Raw genomic sequence first — 22707 nt, 5'->3', positions numbered from 1 at the left:
ACGTCACCCATTGGTTTGTGGACTGATGTTTTGAAGCCATCTTGAATTACAGCCGTCGCTATGTTGTTTTTTTTTGCATCCGATAAACGGAAGTGACCACATTTGGACTGAGGAGGAGTGACGTAGAGACGCCGTATACGTCTCTGGTAGAGACCTGTCAATCACCGTGTAGCCCCGCCCTAAAGCATCCCCTGCTTTATGGTCTGTTTGACTCTAAATGGACCATAATGTACTAAATGAACATCATGCTGTATTGAAGAAGACTTGAAACTAGAGATTGAGACCATAAACTCATGTTTACAATGTTTACTGAGGTAATAAATCAAGAGAGAAGTAGAGTCATTTTCTCATAGACTTCTATACAACCAGAGGAGTCGCCCCCTGCTGGACACTAGAGAGAATGCAGCTTTAACACATGACGCATCGGCTTCACCTGCCTCCTGATTAACCGATAGTCAAATTAAATTGTAGTAGCCAGTTCCAACCAACAGAGGACAGTCACCATGCACATTAATAACACATCAGAATTCAATACTTTGCACAGATATTTCAAGATTAGGACCTGAATCAATCAACAGCACTACTAAATACACATATGCTTTGGTTTTCAGCTAGAAAAAAATGTGGTTTGGGGGTCGAGTTCAACTTTAACCTCCTGCCTGTAGGTGAAGACAGCATCCAGTCCCTGCTGCTATTCTTTGATAAAGCAACGAAAGAGAGACAATTTAAAACAACCGGGACGTGACTGGAAAAGGACCAAAGAGAATCTGTTAATCACAGTAATAGAGAGAGCCGTTTCAGATCCGCCCTTTAATTCAGTGTCTGAATTGCTTTCAGGGAGGCTCCACGTCGGCGCTGCCAAAGAAACATTTCCCTTTTCCGTGCATTCCAGCTTCTTTTGGAGAACTAAAAAAAAACCTAGCAGAGATGTTTCATCACTTCCTCGCGTTCTGAAAGTCTCCGAGCAGACAGGGAGGATACAAGAGGTGTCGTCTTTCAGGGATTAAGTGGGATCAGGTTTATTACCCCCCCCCCCCCCCCCCTCCAGCTCATTCTCTCTTTTATCTTCATCACCTCCAGCAACTCTTTGAAAGCTGCTACATGTAATACAATAAAAACACACACTTAACTCGCTGTAAAGAGACTGAACTGAGAGTCTCTATTCCTACAGAGCCTCTTAATGTCAAAGATATTTATAGCAAATATTTATTTCCACATCATTTGTGGCTTTCCAAACTTTCCGTGCTCAAAATGTCCCGACTTCTAAAAGTGTTTCCGGCCGCTTCCAGAAATACTCATCACTGTCTGATCTCCCTTTTTGATTTCTGTAAACTCTGTAAACACATAAGCACATATTCCAGGTGGAGTAGGTTTATCTGCAAAGAGAGAGACGGCTCTTTTTCTGCAGTTTACTCCGGAGACAAAGCACCCAAACACAACACAGACGGATGAACCAAACGCTGCTTCTTATCCTCCCAATCAACACACACTTCCTCCTCAGAACACATGCAGCTAATGTCCTCATTTTCTCCAACAAAAACAAGCACGTGACCAACAAGCATTTCACACACCGAGTCAATTTTCATGCTTTTTTGTTTTTTTGCCACCTTGCAGGTGAGCGGCCTGCCCACTCCGGACCTCATCTGGCAGCTGAACGGGCAGACCATCCGCCCGGACTCCGCCCACAAGATGCTGGTGCGGGAGAACGGCGTGCACTCGCTGGTCATCGAACCCGTGACAAGCCGCGACGCCGGCATCTACACCTGCATCGCCAGCAACCGGGCCGGGCAGAACTCCTTCAACCTGGAGCTCATCGTTGCAGGTAAAAAACAGGAACACAGCAGCAGCAGCAGCGGTAGTGGCGGTTGGAAATGATTTTGGAGAAAGAAAAGGTCTCATTAACTCACTCTTTCTGCAGCCAAAGAGATGCACAAGACCCCGACATTCGTGGAGAAGCTGCAGAACACGAGCGTGGCCGACGGTCATCCTGTGCGACTGGAGTGTCGCGTCACAGGAGTTCCCCACCCACAGATCTTCTGGAAGAGGGAGAACGAGTCCTTCACTCACAACACGGACAGAATCAGGTAAATATTTTCTCATAGACTTCTATACAACCAGAGGAGTCGCCCCCTGATGGACATTAGAGAGAATTAGAGAGGTTTTAAGACACATATGGGACTTCACCACTGGTCCTTTTAAATACGCGTAATTTTTCCTTTTTTCCCAGCATGCACCAGGACAACTGTGGCTACCTGTGTATGATCATCCAGCCAGCCATGAAAGAAGACGCCGGCTGGTACACCGTGTCAGCCAAGAATGAAGCCGGCATCGTGTCCAGCACCGCGCGCCTCGACGTCCACAGTACGTTCAATCTAAAAACACACACACGCTGCTTTATATCAACCATCATCTACTGAATGAACATCATGCTGTATTGAAGAAGACTTGAAACTAGAGATTGAGACCATAAACTCATGTTTACAATGTTTACTGAGGTAATAAATCAAGAGAGAAGTAGAGTCATTTTCTCATAGACTTCTATACAACCAGAGGAGTCGCCCCCTGGTGGACACTAGAGAGAATGCAGCTTTAACACATGACGCTTTGGCTTTACCTGCCTCCAGAATTCAAATGCAGTAGCCAGTTTCAACCAATAGAAGAAAGTCACCATTTTCAGCTAAAGTGGTTTAAAAACACACACACTACTTAATGAAGCATTTCTTTGTGTTTTCCTCTCTTCACATTATTAACCCCCCGCCCCCCCTCTCTGCTCCGTCCACAGCTCAGTGGCAGCAGCCAAACCTCCCCAAGCCCAAGAAGGTGCGTCCGTCCACCAGTCGCTACGCCGCGCTGACGGAGAGAGGGCTGGACGTGAAGGCGGCCTTCTTCCCCGACTGCAGCCCGCTGCAGCCCGGGGGTCTGGTGGAGAGCGACGACCTGTAGAGACCACCGGGGGGGGGGGGGGGGGGCGGGGGACGTCTGAAACCCCAAATAACCCTGAACGCTGCCCTGGTTCCCAGCTCCTGAGACAAAATACTTTATGACGGCGCCGAGGGGGCAGAATATAACCACCTGAGGGACATTGAACTAAAGAAGGGTTGAGCTGGTGCAGCCGCAGAGGGTTTCATATGGTTTTTATAGTGCGACACAAACCCATTATATCACAGAATTCATCCTCCGTTGCTTCATTCTATCAACTGGACCTGGAAAAATGATTGAAGTGTTTAAACCGCGAGGACGGACTGTTCATAAATGTGCTCTGGAAGGTTTCACGAACTGTGCGGTTGTTTAAGTGCCTCTCATAACTGTTAAGAAAAAGGAAACATAGGATTTACTAAGTTTAAGTGATACACAGACTAATACTGTAACTACGTAGCACAGCTGTGTTTTAAAAGACGACTTAAAAAAGAGACAGAATGGTTGTTTATCACGTGCAGCACAGCGCTGATCTCTTCAGTGTGTATCGTACAGTCTCAGTGTCTTCATGGAGGAGCTGACAGATGGTGGAAAGAGGCCGGGCCTTAACAAACAGAATGTCTTTCTGTTTCTTTAAGCAAAATAAATGAGGTTTAATGAACAGGAATGAGATGTTTGTTGAGGAAGGTTCGATTTAAAAGACGGACAAGAAAAAGCAGGTTTTCATGATGGTAAGTTAACACTTGATATGTCTGGAAGACTAAAGTTGCCATTATAATAAATAAATCCATAAATGTCTGAATAAATAAAAGAATAAAAGAATAAAAGAAAGAAATGTGGAATTAAAATCCTCAATTATCAACATTTAATATGCAGGTTAATTAAAAAAAATAAAAATGTGCGACAGAAATTGAAAAAAATTAATGTACATAACATGTTTATATTCTTTCTTTATTATTTCATTTATTTATTAAGTAATTTAAGTATTTTTTCATTTAATTACTGCAGTGGCAGCTTTAGTCCTCCAGTGAGAGGGATCGAGTGTCTGTGAACAACGGGACATTTATTTGAGTGATTTCTTTCTTTTTCCTTTGATGTTTTATTTTGAAAGGGTTGAACTGATCTCACTCAACAGACGGTGCTGTGGAAGGTTTCAGTTTATTTACACACGCATCAAAGATTGTCCAATTTATTTTTGTATGAAAAAAAAAAAAAAAAACTTCCGACAATCTTGACGTTAAAACTAAATGTATGTGAATATGTGAACCTTCTGTTCGCTGATAAAAACAACGCTTTCTGTATCATGACGTTTTATAAATGTATTTACTGCCTTAAATCACTTTTAGGATTAATGCAAACAACTTATTTGCATGTTGTTTCTGGAAACGTACACACAGTGCCAAACGACTGTTTCCAGGATGTATACCCCCCCCACAGTATTCAGGGGTAGAAAACACTCTGAGCTGGTAGAAAGTGAAAAACAAGGTATATTTATATCTACTATTTTCGTCACCTCTGTAATATTATATTATCTGTTCAGAGCTTGCATCAGCTGAAAGTTAGTGTTTGCACATTTTTATGCCAATCAATGCCTGTATATGGATTGTTTCTCCTGATATTATTTTAGGTTATGAAAGTTAATAAAAAATCAAACTCTTCAGAGACAGAGTGAGATGTTTTTATAGACTGGCAGCCAGGCTCAAATTAAAACAATGCCAAGAAACACATCGTCAGACACAGTGGAAACGCCGACGTGTTAATGTAATCCACTACTTTAAGAGGAATCTGTTACACGTTTTGGATGTAAACAGCAGGTTTCAGTGGAAGTGACCTCCGACCCCGTCCATCCACAGCTGTAACCAGACACTCAAAACATTCCCAGACAGTGGAGCTGGTGGAACATGTTCTCTGTAGGGCTGAGCCACATCCAGTCAATCTCAGCAAACATCCCAGAATGATTTAATGCAAAAACATTCAGGTATCAAACACGTATCACTACTTTACAGTTAAATATTTAACCTTTATTCCAACATGAAAAAAAAGCAGAAATAACACTTTGATAAACATGTCAGGACATCTTATTTTAGTCTCAGTATAATATAATAATATATATATCATATAATAATATGCTGTATAATATAATAAGGTGGGGCGGCGCCCTAGCGCCCTCTATTGACCAGCCGGCACTGTTCCCAGAGCTAAAAAATACCTCCACCTCCTCCTCCTCTTCCTCCTCCACGACCTCTAATGTCCTCCAGCTGCAGCCCGACATGCCTGGCCCCCTTTGATGGGCCCCTCCTGAGGTGGGCTCGGGGGGGGGGGGGGACGACATTCACTGGCTGTGAGGGGGTCTCCCTAGAGAGAGGGGGGGACTAAACACGAGCGCTACGATCTGCCGCTTTACGGTCGTGGAAAAAGACAGCACTCAATCCACTGATCAAATGTAGGACCTTTAGGACTAGGCCAGACTCTCTGGAGTCAGCAGCGTCATCACTGACTGTCACGCACACACACACACACACACATTAGGCCACGCCTGCTGCAGCTAACGTGAAGTCACGTGACCGTGGTGGAGTTCCTTTATAGACCAACGTTAGCTTCTTACTTTACACTTCAAACATAGAAGTGGAGTTCATTAGTGAAGATTATCTTGATTAACAAAACCTGGAAGAATCATAAACGTTTGTTTATTTTCTGCAATAATCAAAAAGTGAATGGAAGAATCTCATTGACTTTTTGTGGAGGGAATCAGAGATGCTAACTTCCTGTTGAACTACAAAACGAGGTCATCCCTGCTGCTCTTTATTACGCCTCAACAATCACTCATGACAGTAATTTTACGACTGTTTCTGCACCAAACACGAGTCATATAATCATTGTATCGTCACCCATAGTGGAGCAAAGTCACCTTTAATGTACAGGCTGTTCACTGTGGGCCAACATCCATCTCTCTCACACAATGCATATGTATGCTAACACACAGAGAAGGAGAGTCAATGGAGAACCTTCTTCTCTTTATGAGCGTCAGTCAGTAAGAGAAACAGATCTCACTCAGACATACAGCAGCTAGTGATATCTCTATTCAAGATATAAAAGATTTAACACATCCCAATATCATAGTATGTCCAATGCAGAATGCTTTTCTGACCCACAATCCTCTGCACAGCAGAAGACAGAGACAGACAGATGCGACGGATATGTTAGCAAGAGGGTCAGAGGTCAATGCTCAACATTATGAAGTAGTATGTCCGAACTGTGTGCATAGTATATGCAACAGTACGTACTTTGTGAGGGCAGTTTACCTCAGTGTACTTAAGATGGTGATGACTCTAAATCTGTGACCACAGAGCAACATTCAACTTCAGCCATGAAGTCGCCTTCAGTGTAAATCTTCAGTCAGATGCTCCTCGGTCATCAGAGCTCTTTGTCTTAACCACTTCCTCTACAGTCTCAAGACCTGAGTGAGGCCTTTCACCTGCCTCACATCAGTCTTCTTTCCCTACATGGCCAGCTGCAGCCCTCCGTCCACCACCAGCACCTGTCCTGTAACGTAGGGGGACTCCAACAGGAAGAGAGCAGCCTGGGCCACCTCCTCCGGCTCACCCAACCTCCCCAGCGGGACGGAGCGCACCCCCACCGCATCCTCCTCCTTCAGCCCGGCGGTCATGTCGGTGCGGATGAAACCTGGAAGTGTGAGGGAGGGCAGAGAGGTGAGGAAGACCGTGAGAGGAGAGGAGGTGAGGAAGACCGTGAGAGGAGATAAGAGGAAAGATGAAGGATGTACTTGTACCTGGAGCCAGCAGGTTAACTCTGACGTTACGTGAAGCGACTTCTTTCGCCAGAGAGAGCGTGAAGCCCTGGAGGCCGGCTTTACTGGCGCTGTAGACACACTGGCCAGCGTTCCCTCTCAGGCCCACAACAGAGCCTGCAAACAGCAAACACACAACCGTTATGTGCTGTTTACAAGCTGTAAAAATCCCTCATAATAGTAATTGTCACCTTTCTGACGGTCCTTGAACACATCACATGTGACGAACGCTTCCGTCAGAAAAAGCAGCCAAAACGAAGCTTAAAATTGTGATATTTTATCAAAAATATTTTATTCTAAATGTCTCATTTTAAGTCTCTCCTCTAATAAAGCGTTCACTTTAACCAGATTGTGTAAAAACATTAAATTGTGAGCTCCTCAGTGAAACTATGAAGTCATGATTGATTCATCTGAGACCAACAGTCATGTGACAACAAGGAGGAGAAACTCTGACTGAACTACAGGAAGTGAACACAGAGAGGAGAGAGGAGAGGAGAGTTGGACAGAGGAGGAGAGAGGCTGAAACATGTCAATAGTTTAATGTATAAAACACATGGAGCCTCCCCCCCCCCCCCAACATTATTAATACTTGTGGACACTGAGGAACAATGTTGTTTCATAGATTCCATTGTTGGACAATTTTTGTAAAAGAAATTATGAAAGAAATTCAACTTGTTTTTTATATTTTTTATGATTTATGTCATTCTGTGTTATTCTGCACAAAAGACACTTAAGTGCTCTCTATTAAAATAATTTTCCTAAATTCCAGTCAGCCACTGGTTTTATTAATCTCAGCATACTAAGAAAATAAATGTAGTAAAACATGCAAAAGCAGAAAGTAACAGTTTGGGTCTTTACTCCAAAACGTGGGTGACTCTAAAGAGAGCAGAGAAGACGTACACTGCCATCTGGTGACCACATGATGCTCGTCATGGAGGCTTCAGAGTTATCAGCAGTACCTATGTTAACGATGGCGGCTCCCTGAGTGCGCAGCATGCTGCGTAGCGCCGCCCTGCAGGTCAGCATGCTGCCCAGCAGGTTGGTGTGAAGCACGGCCAACATGTCCTCCGGTTTGGTCCTCAGCAGCAGAGCGTCCCTGAAAACACACACACACACACACACACACACACACACACACACACACACACACACACACACACACACACACACACACACACACACACACACACACACACACACACACACACACACACACACACACACACACACACACACACACACACACACACACACACACACACACACACACACACACACACACAAAGTCAGTCTGTGACATTATATATGTCCATTTAACAGTGCAACCGATGTAAAAAGTTAGTCTGGAGCCTTGTTTCACATGTAACCTGAGTAAAAGTAGTTTCTTATTCTGCCTGATGAATATGTCCATTTTTAAAGCATTGTATTTATTCATTTCAGTGGGCCATCACAACAATAGCAGGCTTAATAATGTGTTATTTCTACTACAGAAGACACTTGATTGAGTTGAAAGCGTCACATTGGCAATAATGCAACAATGTCTCCCTCACAGCAGGAGGTGATCAGAGCAGTGAGGTGGAGCGGCTGCTCACCTGTTGATGCCGGCAGCGTTCACCAGATAAGAGACGTCTCCACACGTCTTCTGGATCGTCTCAAAGCTTTTCTTCACCTCCAGCTCGTTGGAGACGTCACAGCTGAGAGACACGTGGTCGACTGGAGAGAAGAAACAGAAGCTCTGTGAGAACGTTAACAAGACTGCTTTATATATATATATATATATATATATATATATATATATAGTTACATAAAACAAATCAGTGCTCTGTGTTTAAACTATGGAACTGTTAATAGAAGTATTGAATTAATGACCTGAAGAGAAACAACGCAGTTCTCACAGCTCACACTCTGGAGGCACAACAAACATTTATTTTTACGTTTATGTATTTTCTTTTAGTTTTTTCAAAGCCTCCTCTGGACACAGTGCATCTCGTACTTCTGCATAAATGTACGTTACAATTCTATTGTAAATATAAAAATTAACTAAACTGCAATATATCTTTTATTTAAAACTTTTTATTCTGCTTTATTCTATTTAAGCTTCTTCTAACACGCGTGTGTCAGTGCGTCTCCGTACCTCCACGTAGAGATGCCACGGTGGCTCTGGCAGCGTCCTGGTCTCTGGAGACAACAGCCACCCTGCAGCCCCTCTCGGCCAGCAGGCGGGACACCGCCCGCCCGATGCCCCTGGAGCCGCCACAGACCACCGCCAGCCTGGACATGACGCACTGAGGACTCAACGTAAAGGAGAGGAGAGGCTGAAGCAGAGCAGCGAGACACTGGGTCTCCTGCTCCTTGGTGCAAAAGGAAATATAAATACAAGTAGTGTAAGTAAATGTAATGTGATGAGTGCATTAAAACAACATTAAAGCAGTTTTATGTTCCCTGAGGATATTTATGTCGTAAAATGCAAGTAGTCAGTTGTCTAAACGCACATTGGACAAGTTTAAATTCAGGGCTTATTTGAACTCAAAGCTCATCTTTTCCTTAATTTAACCAAGTAACCAAAGAGATTTCAGGAAAGAAATGTCCTGAAGGAAAACGTCTCCCATGTGTGACTTTAGTGGTGCCTGGAGAAGAGGGTACAGTCTTCATTTATTTATTTTAAAGCGACCCGGTCCAGCAGAGGATAAACTCCCTGTTATAAACAGAAACAATTCTCTTGCATATTAAAATATTCGAGTAGTATTTTCTCATTTAATCCTCACTTTACTTGGACTACTGACCCACAGAGACCGTAGTCCAACTAAAGTGAGGATCTGTGTTTGTGTTACATTAATAGACTATTATCTATTTTCATTGCACATTATTTCTTAATACTATGAACCTTTGCACGTCCTCTAGGATATATTCTTGCACATTCCTGCATAGCTCCTTTATTTTAAACAGTTACATTGTACATATTTCTCTCTCTTTCTTCCAATAGTATACTTATTTTATTTATTGTAATTTTTTTCTATTCGATATTTTTTTTTCTCGTCAATGCATCATTGCACCAAAGCAAAGTCCTTGTATGTTTACTTGGCAATACACCGGATTCTGGTTCTGAAACACTGAATCCACATAAATAAAAACGAATAAGGAATAAAGAAAATACTATAAAATAAGATTAGATACTTGAGCCGTACTGAGGACTGGTTAGACATAAAACAGACTAACATAAATTAAAACACACGGTGAGCTGATGTCAACAGAATTGTCTCAGTGAGGGTCAGTCTCGTCAGAGACAGACTCGTGATATATTTTAGGGTCATTCAGCCGTTAGTGACGTTAGCAGTTTTCAGCTAGCTAACTGTGATAGCATGATACATTTTATAGCACTAGCTGCAGCTTACCTTGTCTTCGGCTGCTGTTCTTCGTCGGATAAACCGTGTTCCTCTTCAGTAAATAAGTGTAACGTACTGTTTCAGCTGAGCGGCGCCATGTTTGTTCTTAGTTTCGCTGCGTTGCTCGTCGTTAACCGATAGATGGCGTAGTGGTCTCACACAGAAGTATAAAGTACTACAAGCCGAATACAGGACAGACTTTCACTGTTTCTCATCTGTCTTGGTGGAGGTTTGGGTCTTTTTTTAAAGCCAGAGATGTTCGATACCCCTAACATAGAGAATATACCGGGGAACACTCATGTACGGAAGCCGAGAACGGCCATAGCAGCATTTGTCATTCCGTTGAATTGGTGACATTTGTACGTTGTAACTTTTCAAAATAAAAGTTCCGTATTTATCTTTTTTTTCAGAACTGTATCTAATAACACTAATATTTAACTATTAAAGCTGTGAAAGCAATCTCGAGACATTTAAATTATAATTTTTTTGTTTTCAATGGAAAAAGACAGGACTGAGTGTTTAGCATAGCATTAGCAAATACATGAAATGTAGCCACATAGCATCAATGCTAATAGCACGAGACCACTTTGCACCTTTAACCTCTTGGTTTACCTGGAAATGTCTTTAAAAAATAAGAAATAATTCAGGTTACAGGATTGATTGAGATTGACATTATCATTTATACGATACGATTAAAAATACATAATATAAATTGAGAGAACTTACTTTTGGCCTTCAGGAGACTCAAATGATGCTACTTCCTGTTGATCATGTGACTTGTGTCATGTCCCACATGTTTAGAAGGTGACAGGACTGAGTGGGATCTGGGGACACAATTTAACTAACTTGACCTTATTGTACTTAATTATTAATGCTGGACAATATATCGATATATCAATATCGTGATATGAGACTAGATATGGTCTTAGACTCTTGATATGGAAATATGTCATAAATGTCTTTTCCTGGTTTTAAAGGCTGCATTACAGTAAAGCCATGTACTTTGCTGAACTTCCCAGACTGTTCCATTACCTGCCTTTAGGTTTAGAAAAAAAACATCATGGTTGGACTTAAAATAAGTATGTAAACTAAGTTAAAAACGTAACAGGAAAACACATCACAAACGTAACTAACGTCACTAACACAACTTAAACTAACAAAAACTATCCTTGAATCCAAAAAGCATGAACAATGAGTAACAAATTGTCTTTGCAGAATGAATATTCCTATTATGTCTTTTCAATATACTGTAGAGGCAAACATGTACTGCTATATACTCTTAAATTCACATGAACAATCACAGTTCTACTCTCTGACTTAACTTTTAGAATATTTACACCGACACACGGTGCCCTAACTTGCTCTTTGCCTCTTAATTGCAGTCATTTATTCTCCCTTCTTTGCTTTATTGCTCCTCATGGAGATATATTTCACCAGCAGAGCAAAGCTGTCTCTGCTGTGAGTTGTGATGTTCACCTGGATTCTCCAATCAGACCAAGAACCTCTGCAGGACTGATTTGTGAGGTTAAATCACATTTAGTGCCGGAGAGTCGACCTCTTTACCTCGATGCTCATTAATTCACTGTGTCAAGTTATTTTCAAAGAATATGTGCAGCTTCTCCACTTGAAAATATATCTTTTTAATTGAATTCCTCTCAATGACCAAAGAACTTTTTTCTTCTTTTATTTTGGTAGGTTCAGCAGTTTAGTTTCTTCTTCAGTCTTTAGTCAATCAGCCAATGAGGTGAAAAACATCTATATAGAAAAATATATTTAAATATATTTAACACCCACTGCTGCCATAACTCTCGGCTTAACACCAGACAATAGACTGTGTATTTTTTTTAATTTAATTTCAACACAATACATTTCATAACCCTATTTATTTACAGTAATATTGAATTTTGCAGTGATTTTTACTGTGTGTCAGAGAGAGAAATGGAGCTTCATTTGTATTCATTTATTCACATCTTTCACACCTTACTGATCTATTCATGCTCACCTCTTTCATGAGTGCACACATATTTCTCTGTAACCCTGCACACACAATACTACACAACACTAACACACTTCCTGAGATAAAAATAGTAGTTCTTGCCTCGTGGATTGTACGAATATTCACATTTCAGTTCTGTGTCAGACCTGCATGACCGAAACATGAATGTTTTCTTTATGATTTATTTGATTTTCTTTGGGTATTTTTGGCAGCTGGTACTGTTTTTATATGTATTTATTTTCCTTAATTGAGCCATAAAAACTATCTTCTAGTATTGAAGAGAGACCCTTTCTTTGAACATGTATTTATTGAAATCTCTTTGTAATACTGAGCGGTGATGATGTAGCAGCCCGTCTGTGTTTCCTCCTGAATGAGACTCACCTGTCCGGTCGTGTTTACCTGGTCGGTGTTTACCTGGCCGGTGGTTAGCTAGTCGGTGTTTACCTGGCCGGTGGTTACCTGGCCGGTGTTTACCTGGCCGGTGGTTAGTTGGTCGGTGGTTAGCTGGTCGGTGTTTACCTGGCCGGTGTTTACCTGGCCGGTGGTTAGCTGGCCGGTGGTTACCTGGCCGGTGGTTACCTGGCCGGTGGTTAGCTGGCCGGTGTTTACCTGGCCGGTGGTTACCTGGTCGGTGATTACCTGGCCGGTGGTTAGCTGGCCGGTGGTTAGCTGGTCGGTGGTTACCTGGCCGGTGTTTACCTGGCCGGTGTTTACCTGGCCGGTGGTTACCTGGCCGGTGGTTAGCTGGTCGGTGATTACCTGGCCGGTGTTTACCTGGCCGGTGGTTACCTGGTCGGTGTTTACCTGGCCGGTGTTTACCTGGCCGGTGGTTAGCTGGCCGGTGGTTACCTGGCCGGTGGTTAGCTGGCCGGTGTTTACCTGGCCGGTGGTTACCTGGCCGGTGATTACCTGGCCGGTGGTTAGCTGGCCGGTGGTTAGCTGGTCGGTGGTTACCTGGCCGGTGTTTACCTGGCCGGTGTTTACCTGGCCGGTGGTTACCTGGCCGGTGGTTAGCTGGTCGGTGATTACCTGGCCGGTGTTTACCTGGCCGGTGGTTACCTGGTCGGTGTTTACCTGGCCGGTGGTTAGCTGGCCGGTGGTTAGCTGGCCGGTGGTTAGCTGGCCGGTGGTTAGCTGGTCGGTGTTTACCTGGCCGGTGATTACCTGGCCGGTGTTTACCTGGCCGGTGTTTACCTGGCCGGTGTTTACCTGGCCGGTGGTTAGCTGGTCGGTGTTTACCTGGTCGGTGTTTACCTGGCCGGTGATTACCTGGCCGGTGTTTACCTGGCCGGTGGTTAGCTGGTCGGTGTTTACCTGGCCGGTGTTTACCTGGTCGGTGTTTACCTGGCCGGTGGTTACCTGGCCGGTGGTTAGCTGGTCGGTGGTTAGCTGGTCGGTGGTTAGCTGGTCGGTGGTTACCTGGCCGGTGGTTACCTGGCCGGTGGTTACCTGATCCTCTATAATACATGGTATATATGATCCATCTTATTTTGGGGAATACCTTTGTCTTCATTCCATTGTGATTTGTTGAATATGAAAAAATTGAAGTACATGACCGTTGAATGTTGTATACAATGCTATACATACCGAATGCCGGCCGGTACTCGTTTGTATATTTCCTGCTGAGTCTCATGAGGCTCCTACATTGAGATGTTTCACCATGGTAACAGTCCTCAGCAGCGGGCCGTGTGCAGAGGACTGACCTCTCGTGTCACTTCCTGTCAGTGTTTCTCAGCTGAGCTCACTGAGAAGACCAACGACACCAACGACCACCTGACTTCACCCAATTACATTAATTAAGAGCAACTGTGTTCAGCTGGTAGTTTATCTCATGAGTTCATAACCGTTGGTAAGGAGACACATTTTAGGCAGAAACATTGTTTTTAATTTAGAGATGTTGGTCTATTTTTCCTCCATAACTCGTCTTCGTTCAGACTCGAGGAAATAAAACATTTATTTTATTACTTTGTCTGTTTACATCCGTAGCTTTCTCCTAAATTAACCAAAAGTTACCATTAGATAATGCCTCATTTGCATATTTAAACATAACATTTCAGAAAACTTGTATTACAAGAAAACTTGTAATACAATAAATAATCATCTTAGTGGGAGTAATGAACTGGTGAAGTTTCATGGTGATACCTATTCATTTTTTACCCTATTCACCATTAAAACTCTTTTTAAACTAGTTTAGATTTGACTTTTTCAACTGATTCATCAAAAATACAAATATATAAAATACTAAAAACAATAAGTCATTACTAACAAACCAAAGCAATGCTACACTAAACTTACTAAATACCCTTTTTACATTTATTATTTAGTAAAATATATATTTATATTCAGTGCCATTAAATAAAATGTAGTATTATTATAATTATTAATATTAGTCCGTTCAAGCTTTGTGTTTAAGACAAAGAGAGACGAGGACACAAATACTCATGTACTCGCTAATACTAATACACAAGAAAACACAACATTACCGTGATGTACGGAAGAGTATTATGAAAAAAAAAATGGCATTTCCAGAATGAAGTCATAATTGCAGCAGTCTATATGTGAACACTATAGTTCCACCTTTAAACTTGCCACCTTGTCTTTATTCTCAAAACGCAATTTAAAAAATGAAATCCTCTTCCGTGGTAATAAAACATCAACCAGGAGAAGAATTATGGAAACCATTAGCTTTTATTGTTATAGATTTTCTTTTACAAAATGTGCTATTCCCTCAAATACTTCAGAATGTTTTTCACATAATAGATTTGTGCCAAATTTCAGTTTCACCATTTTCAGACATACAGACAGACACAAAATAAATCAAGTAAGTCACCTTGGCATGAGGAGAATCCGTTAAGTTGAACACAAAGTGTGCTCCAATGAAATAGAGTTTATTGACTGTTAACAAACGCTCCATGTTTTTGAGAAGTGTGCAGCTTTTACACAAACAATCCGGAGGAGGAGTCAGTACGATTAGGTTTGTCTCGATAGTGCATGAACGTGTGCGTCTGCGTAACGTGAGTATTAAAAGGCGAACCAGTGAAATGAGACAGACGAGCACAGAGCCGGAGGTCGGTGCGGTGCCAAGACAACGTCAGATTAATTCTACATGAATTCAGAAAAACAAAAGAAAATAAAGAAAAAGGCCCTAACAGTGATTTGTACCATCCTTTTCCACACACAAACAAACTACAACATATTCCAGCAGTCAGTTACACAGTGGTCCCCCTCAATTAACAACAACACAGAAAAAGGCCAAGTCAGTCAGGAAGTTCATTATCAAAAGCCAGATTTGGCACGATTCAGTGATTTAAAGTGTTTAAATACCTCACAGGAGATCAATAAGTCGCATTACATGAAATGTCGTGGGGTCCACTGAGGCGATAATGTTCATTCCTAATAAGAATACCTTTATTTTGAAGTATTTCATCACACGTTGAGAGATTTGATCGGATCTCACTCATTCTAAAACTGCTCATTTCTTTTTTGTTTTATGTTTCAACAAGCACCAAAAAAAATCCCCTCAAATCAACACAGACATCTTAATTCAAGTCAATACGATACTCAACTTTAAGAACTTTTTATAGAAGTAAATGTACAAAAAAAACAAAACCCAACCGCAGAAATCAAGAAAAACAAAGAGATGGATTTCAATAAAAGCTCACGTTTCAGAGATGAGACAGAGTTCCTCGTCTCTTCCCGTGGAGTTCGTCCGACTTGAGGCAAACGTTCCGTGCTTTAGCTAGCTGGGTCTTTTGTTGCCACGAGTACCTTCAGGAATGAGTTCTAGTGTACAAATAAAACTGTGAGCCTGCTGAATCAGCTGCTAACATAAATACACAGCGATGTGTTCGCTCTCGTAATGCAGAGCTACGTCTGAGAGGAGCTACGCAGGTCGCTAAATACAAAGAAAGGTACAAAGTAAGCTAATATTTAGACTGCAACGTCCGTCTTGGAGTGTGTTTAAAATAAAAATAGAATAAAGGCATTAACCAAACTGCAACACATCTGACACCACTTTGTCTTCCGTAGGAGGTTATTTGCTAATCACATGCGCATATTTGATCACTGCAGGTAACAATTTACTCAGCAACTGGAGGTCTGTGAACGCACCACGGAAACATTTTTGATGCCTTTAGAAATAGAGAAATATCTGTTTTTCCTTCGACACGAGGAGACTCGGCTCATTTGTTCTCGGTGCCTCTGACAGACCGACTGAAATCAGTCTGAGGGAGTAAAGGTGTAACCGATGAGGTCAAATAAGGCTGGTGGCAGCTGAACCCCCTTAATGTGTTGCACTACTACAAAAAGAAAGAAAAAAGGCCGATCTATGAAATAAGTTAAAGTGTGTAACATATCTATATCAACAGCTCATACTGGTTGTTTTTAGGACTAATCATCTTTGTGTCCTTTATGTACAATAAAGTGAGGAACAGTACAAGGCACACATTTAAACAGCTGAATTGTTACAAAGATATAAATAACCAACAAAAAAAATAAGGAAAAAGTTCATGAGTAGTGTGCTGACTACGGAAGCCCTGAACGGACACGATTCAAACACTCTTTTATGTTTTATATCGTTATCTTGAGAAAACTGCCGTCTTGAGATGATTAATTATTCATTTCTTGAAAATAAAAACGGTTGTTTTCTGTTATAACTTTAAATGTTTGGATCAAATCAGTCCAACTGCGATTGATTTAAAACGGCCCAGACGAGCTGACAGAGATACGCGTGACTACATCCTGTTTTCAAAATAAGGTGTAAACAAAATGCATATATAGAAATAAGAAGAAAGGGATTATATTTAAAAGCTTGTTTCCTGTGTCACTAATAAATTAAAAATATCACAAAACTATGAGAGAAATGTCTTTATTCTTTCATGTTTGGCTGCTGGAAAAATAATAATTTCTGTGACAATGACTGATGCATTTGAGTTGAAGACATAAAAAAAACTTCAAGAATTTGATCAATTCACATATTTTCCAAAGTAAAAGTCCGACATTTCTACCGTGAAATAGTATGTATGTAGTCAGAGAAGAAGTCAAATGTCAGCAATTATGGAGCAATGTGTGTTTTTATAGCACCTCAAGTTAAAAAATGTAGCTATTTCATGCTAGAAATGTCGGACTCTTACTTTGGAAAATGTCATAACTGACTGTATGTTTCAGAGATTATTTTTCCAGCAACACAAAAATCAAATAAAGTCGTTTCCCTCACACTTTAGTGGTATCGACTTGTTCATTTATAAGCAACACAGATAACATTTCTTTATACTTCTTCAGAATATAATGTATTTATTTATGTAGTCTTTGTTAACACCTTATTTTGAAAACCGGACGTTGTCACACGTGAATCTCTCTCCACTGACTTCACTAAAGGTCTCCATCGGATGATTTGACCCAAACATCTTCATCCTTCGGTTTTCTCGTGATGAAGACATAAACACCTGGTGATCTCAAGACAACGACATTAAACACAATGTTTCAAAAATGTCCGTTCAGGGCTTCCGTACCTAACTCTGTCCACTGTGCTTTTCAATGACAACATGTTATGTTCTTCTCTCTCTCTCTCTCTCTCTCTCTCTCTCTCTCTCTCATGTGCCGACAGCGTTCGTTCTCTAAAGGAGTTAAAGTGTCAAAATGAAGGTCCTGTCTCGGCAAACCTCACGAACGCTGATCCGTTTTGGTTTTTGCACGGTGACGCACCGCAGTGAGGCCAGTGACCATGTGTGTGTGTGTGTGTGTGTGTGTGTGTGTGTGTGTTAGATGCTGTCTACAAAGCTGCCGGGGAACAGTCCGGTCCTGCCGTTCCTCTGCAGCGTGCCCTTGAACCAGCCGTCCTCCCTCTTCCTGTGAACGAACACAATGTCGCCCTCCTTGAGTTCCAGCTCCGCCTCGCTCTGGGGGGGATACGACACCACCACTCTGTACCTGGGGGGGGGGGGGGGGACACACACGACCGGAGAGGCACAGTCAGCGATGGACACAACGACAAAGTCATGAATATAGTGAGAAGGTTAGTCTATACTCTGCGTAGTGAAGCCGGCGAGAAAATGTCATAAACATGGCCGACTCGTGGGGCCACCGATAAAAAAAAAAAAAAAACTATTTACACGTCTGAGGATTAAACAAAGAAGTAGAATTGGGTGTTTTTTTTGGATGCTCTGGAAAAATCTTCATTATTGTAAATATCAGCCAAATCAAATAGTTTACAGGATGTTCAACCTTAGTTTCTTTATAACACATTTAATACTTGACTTCTTTCTTTACAGGGTTTGAATAAAGATAATAAACTAGTTCATGAATATGAGATATGAGTTTACAGATAATAACAATCCCTCCTTGTCATTGAGGAGGTTGGTTTATGGTGTCGGTTACACCTACAGTCTATGTTCATATCTCTGAGTTACACTCGTTTGTATATCCTCTAGTCTAGTGTTCCAGAGAATAAAGCAGCGCGTTAAGTATAAACTCCTCCGTACAGACTCTGCAGAGTCTCATTCTATGACACCAAGCGTGAGAATAAACTAAGCTTTAGTCTGACACCATTCACTGAGAAGTATTATTTATAACCTGCTGCTGAGGAACTGCACTCGTCAACAAGAAGCAAACGGACTCAAAGTGTATTAGATAACAACCAGAGCTGCAGACACACGGGTAACTTCACTCCATTACAAAGCCGTACACTCTCTGTGAACTCTGGCAGACTCGGGTCACCGTACCTCTCACAGATGATGGGCCTCGCGTCGTGCTGCTGAGATAAGAGAGAGGAGCACGGCTGGCGAGGAGGAGGAGCGATGGGGGCGCATCCATCCAGGGGGCTGCTCTTCCGGTGGGAGGTCTCTGGGATCGAGGAGGACGAGAAGGCAGAAGATACAGCAGCAGGTTCGGGCTCGGGGCCGCCGGAGCCGGAGGGAGGGGAGGAGTCGTGGAGCGCCTCTCCAGCAGCAGCAGCAGCAGCAGCTTGTTCCGCCTCCAGGGTCGGAGAGGAGGGCGGCGAAGGACGAGACCTCTTCTTGTTGGAGGACAACAGCTTCAGGAGGCTTTTCTTTTCTCTCTGCAGCAACATCAGCATCATTTACGTGTTAGAGAAGTGGTTTCCACACACAGACACAGGTACGTTCCAGAGTCTGGAACCAATGCTTCTTTACCGCCGACACACACGCAGACTGACAAACATAACAAACGTCATCAGGAGTCTCAGACACACCGAACCACCGCAGAGCATTGAACATTTGAGGCCAGAAAACACAAACTTCCTCCTTTTGAAAAACATTGTAATGATGAAGGTTCTTGAAAATGACAAGTTGACAAAAGAATCTAAAACTAGACAAAAATCTAGTTATTGTGAGATGAACACATCACCATATGACTAAAATCTGAGGATCTGCATCACATTCATCACAGTCACTGTCACATTAAACATCACAGTATTACTTTGTGCACAATCTGACCCACGAGTCTTTGCGTAGAAACAACTACCGTATTTTCCGCACTATAAGGCGCACTTAAAAGCCTTTAATTTTCTCAAAAAACGACAGTGCGCCTTGTAATCCGGAGCGCCTTATATATGGATCAATTGGTTAATTGGTTGATCCATACTGGTTGTACACGGCGCTCTGTCAAAATGTTTCAGTTCGACTGGTAAACTACAAAGCCGCACCGCGGTAAACACCGGTACTGTGCTTACTCCTAGTCCAACACCACTTGTGTGTATAAAGACCCCAAAATGGCACCTTTCAAGAGACACGCTTACGACGCTATTCTATTCTATGCGCCTTATAATCCGGTGCGCCCTATATATAAAAACAGTTCTAAAATAGGCCATTCATTGAAGGTGCGCCTTATAATCCGGTGCGCTTTATAGTGCGGAAAATACGGTACTTTAAAATCAGCATAGTGTTTTTGAGAATCGACACAGTATCACAGAACTTAATATCCCCATACTCCAGTGTATTGACGTGTTCTTATCCCTCTAGTTGTCAGATACAGATGTTATATCAGAAGTATTCAAACATATCCGACCTTGACGTCTTTGTCCAGTCGGCAGGCGAGAGCCGAGCTGTTGGATGTGGGATTGTTCCCCGAGCCGGCGAGGACGGCCCCGGGTCTCAGAGCGTCACCCTCCAGGGATGCAGCGCTGACATTCGGGGGAGTCAGAGACGCGGCGGCACAGCCCATCGCCGCGCCCGCCCGGGAGCAGCACTGGGCGGGACCGGAGGAGGAAGGCTGTGGGCACAACACCAGGTGTGGCAGATACGTCACAGGTGTAGCGGACTGGATGGGAGTCACAGCAGCTGTGGGCCGGTCCTGACTGTGACATGCAGCTGCAACAAAAAATATATATATATAATAAACAATATTACACGTTTAAAACTAGGAGTGGTCTTTTCTACGACTTCTTATCGATTCACAACTACCACTAACACCAAAAATATATTTTTTAATATTGTCTATTTGACTCTAAATGGACCATAATGTACTAAATGAACATCATGCTGTATTGAAGAAGACTTGAAACTAGAGATTGAGACCATAAACTCATGTTTACAATGTTTACTGAGGTAATAAATCAAGAGAGAAGTAGAGTCATTTTCTCATAGACTTCTATACAACCAGAGGAGTCGCCCCCTGGTGGACACTAGAGAGAATGCAGGTTTTAACTCTGCAGAACCAGAGGTTGCCGCCTGCTTTAAATGTTAAAATTGTAAGAAATTTTTCATCAAGAATCATTGAATTGAGTCGTGAGACACCAAAACATTCGCCCTCTCCCCCTTTAAAGCCCCTTTCATTGAACAAGCCACCATCTAGAATCCGTTGCCCTCCCGGTGAACGTACCGGTCCTGACCGCGTTGCGAGCCTGATTCACGGTCATCTGGGAGCCGACGTGCAGAGGGACTTTGGGCTGTTGACCCGTGGCCGTCTGAGCCGCCGTCACCACGGCCGCGGGTTGCGAGTTGGCAGGAACGGCGCTGGAGCAGACGGGGAGGGGCTTGTTGAAATCGGGACCCGGAACGATGGCCCCCAGGGCCGCAGAAGAGGGGCTGACGATGGTGACCCCTCGGCCCGCCTGGGTGCACAGACTCATGGGCACTTTGGGCTGAGTGCTCCCTGACCCCGTCCTGAAGGGAGAGGGCAGAAAGACGGTGAGTGTGAGGTCGCAGGAGAACGACGGGATGTTTTTATACCTTAATAAAATCAGCTTTTCATGTTGAAACATATGAGGTGAATACATATAAATGTGTAATTACAATAGTTTCTGTTTCTTTCTCCGTCTATCAACCCGCTGACAGACAGTAAAAAGGTGAAATTAAGAATAATTAATTGTGTAGTTAAACATTACTACAAGGAAGCTACGCTTAATGGGAATAAATTGCAAAATTGGAACATGTCACAATACATAATACAATAAAGTAAGTAAAGATAATTAATAGATAATATAAATCATAGATAAGAAAAACAAAAACATGACAAACGTTACATAGACATACATTTTTTGACCAACAAACAAGAACAAAGTAAAAAATATAAAACAGATGTATAACAAAAAAAAGCAAAACAGTGTTTTCCGTTGTGTTTTTAAGTGTTATTTGTGTTTTTAAGTGTCATTTGTGTTTTTAAGTGTTATTTGTGTATTTTTGTGGCTCTTGTGTGAAACTTTTACGTTGCCATCTTGACCTTGTAAATGAGGTTTTATAATCTCAATGGATTACCCTGAATAAATAAATGAATGATAGGACTTTAAACACAATCAATAAAAGGAGAAGTGTACTCCGGGGCTTTGCCACGTAGCGCCTGATAGTTGACACATTCACAATGAGAACAGGTGGGATCATTAACCCGTGGCTGTGCATCACATACAGATGGACAGGTGGATGTGAGAGCAGGCGTGTGAATGTGTGACTGAGTGTTCGGCGTTAATGAACCACCGACCTGCTGACGGGGCTCATGTAGTTCCCGGGGAACACTCCGATCTTGCCCGTGTGCATGGAGGTGCCCTTGAACCAGCCGTCCTGACAGCGTTCCAGCACCAGGAACATCTCGCCCTTCCTCAGCTCCAGCTCGTCCTCCTTACGGGGAGTGTAGGGGAACATGGCCACGTAGCTGGACCCAGAACAAAGAGGAGGGATTTAACACACACACACACGGGGTGGGGGGAGAATCATTACAGCATCGTATCGCGATATTTTGCAACATTGTGTCAATACTGGAACGCCAAGTATAAATCTTTTTTTATTTGAACTATTCATTTTGCAATCAGGGAAGTCGGGATTAACAGCGGTTATATAAGTCACGATTTCATAACTACAAGAAATGAAGAAGCTACGACGTCATACGATATTTCACGATATCTTACGACGCACAGACATCATGGGCATCATGGGCCTACTGATGCCCATGATGTCTTGCTCTTACGATATAAACACTTCCGAGGGAACCAACACTCCAGCTGCATATCTATCAAAAAAAGAGCCTTAAATCGGCAGCGAGGGAGCATTTTGGATATAAAATGAGCAGGAAGTCACGTGAGCCGTGGATTAATTAAACAGTTTAACCATCAGTGTGAAAAGTTTTACCGACGATCGTCATCTGCCTAGCTTCAATAA

The 22707-nt window shown here is 42.5% G+C and overlaps 3 protein-coding genes across 10 annotated transcripts in view; 1 reads left to right on the top strand and 2 right to left on the bottom strand.

Annotated features, from left to right (window-relative positions):
* The window catches only part of palld (palladin, cytoskeletal associated protein), a 40383-nt gene extending 35807 nt beyond the window's left edge, over positions 1 to 4576 (top strand). For all 4 annotated transcript variants that reach the window (XM_076087310.1, XM_076087307.1, XM_076087309.1 and 1 more), the window contains 4 exons: positions 1615 to 1822; positions 1919 to 2084; positions 2228 to 2361; positions 2783 to 4576. In XM_076087310.1, coding sequence (XP_075943425.1) covers positions 1615 to 1822; positions 1919 to 2084; positions 2228 to 2361; positions 2783 to 2943 — 669 coding nt within the window. In that variant the 3' untranslated portion in view covers positions 2944 to 4576. The remainder of the gene's footprint in view (positions 1 to 1614; positions 1823 to 1918; positions 2085 to 2227; positions 2362 to 2782) is intronic.
* On the bottom strand, positions 4056 to 10434 carry cbr4 (carbonyl reductase 4). 5 transcript variants are annotated; one of them, XM_076087314.1, is made up of 6 exons: positions 10117 to 10434; positions 8859 to 9069; positions 8317 to 8437; positions 7684 to 7820; positions 6707 to 6841; positions 4056 to 6600 (listed from the first exon to the last, which is right to left on the bottom strand). In XM_076087314.1, exons 2-6 carry the CDS (start codon positions 9001 to 9003, stop codon positions 6416 to 6418), a joined length of 723 nt encoding a protein of 240 aa, XP_075943429.1. In that variant the 5' UTR covers positions 9004 to 9069; positions 10117 to 10434; the 3' UTR covers positions 4056 to 6415. The 5 variants fall into 5 exon arrangements, with proteins under 5 accessions (XP_075943429.1, XP_075943426.1, XP_075943428.1 ...); XM_076087311.1 differs by having other exon boundaries at positions 8859 to 9075; positions 10117 to 10433; XM_076087313.1 differs by having other exon boundaries at positions 8859 to 9039; positions 10117 to 10433.
* A 4338-nt stretch (positions 10435 to 14772) lies between these two features.
* The window catches only part of sh3rf1 (SH3 domain containing ring finger 1), a 40467-nt gene continuing 32532 nt past the window's right edge, over positions 14773 to 22707 (bottom strand). Inside the window, exons 8-12 of the mRNA XM_076087305.1 lie at positions 22034 to 22204; positions 20939 to 21222; positions 20126 to 20427; positions 18823 to 19157; positions 14773 to 18031 (exon numbers count right to left, since the gene is read on the bottom strand). Of these exons, the coding sequence (XP_075943420.1) occupies positions 17863 to 18031; positions 18823 to 19157; positions 20126 to 20427; positions 20939 to 21222; positions 22034 to 22204 (1261 nt within the window). The 3' untranslated portion in view covers positions 14773 to 17862. The remainder of the gene's footprint in view (positions 18032 to 18822; positions 19158 to 20125; positions 20428 to 20938; positions 21223 to 22033; positions 22205 to 22707) is intronic.

This window comes from Anarhichas minor, unplaced genomic scaffold (assembly GCF_050575085.1).
Source record: "Anarhichas minor isolate MPS153535 unplaced genomic scaffold, ASM5057508v1 ptg000010l, whole genome shotgun sequence".
Classification (NCBI taxonomy): Eukaryota; Metazoa; Chordata; class Actinopteri; order Perciformes; family Anarhichadidae; genus Anarhichas; species Anarhichas minor.
This window is presented reverse-complemented; position numbering and strand designations above follow the sequence as displayed.

Coding starts and splice junctions, on each gene's coding strand:
- cbr4 (XM_076087314.1), bottom strand. CDS start 9,003: ATGTCCAGGCTGGCGGTGGTCTGTGGCGGCTCCAGGGGCATCGGGCGG. Junction 7,821..8,316: donor AACGCTGCCGGCATCAACAG/GTGAGCAGCCGC, acceptor GTGTGTTTTCAG/GGACGCTCTGCTGCTGAGGA. Junction 6,601..6,706: donor AGTTAACCTGCTGGCTCCAG/GTACAAGTACAT, acceptor TCACACTTCCAG/GTTTCATCCGCACCGACATG.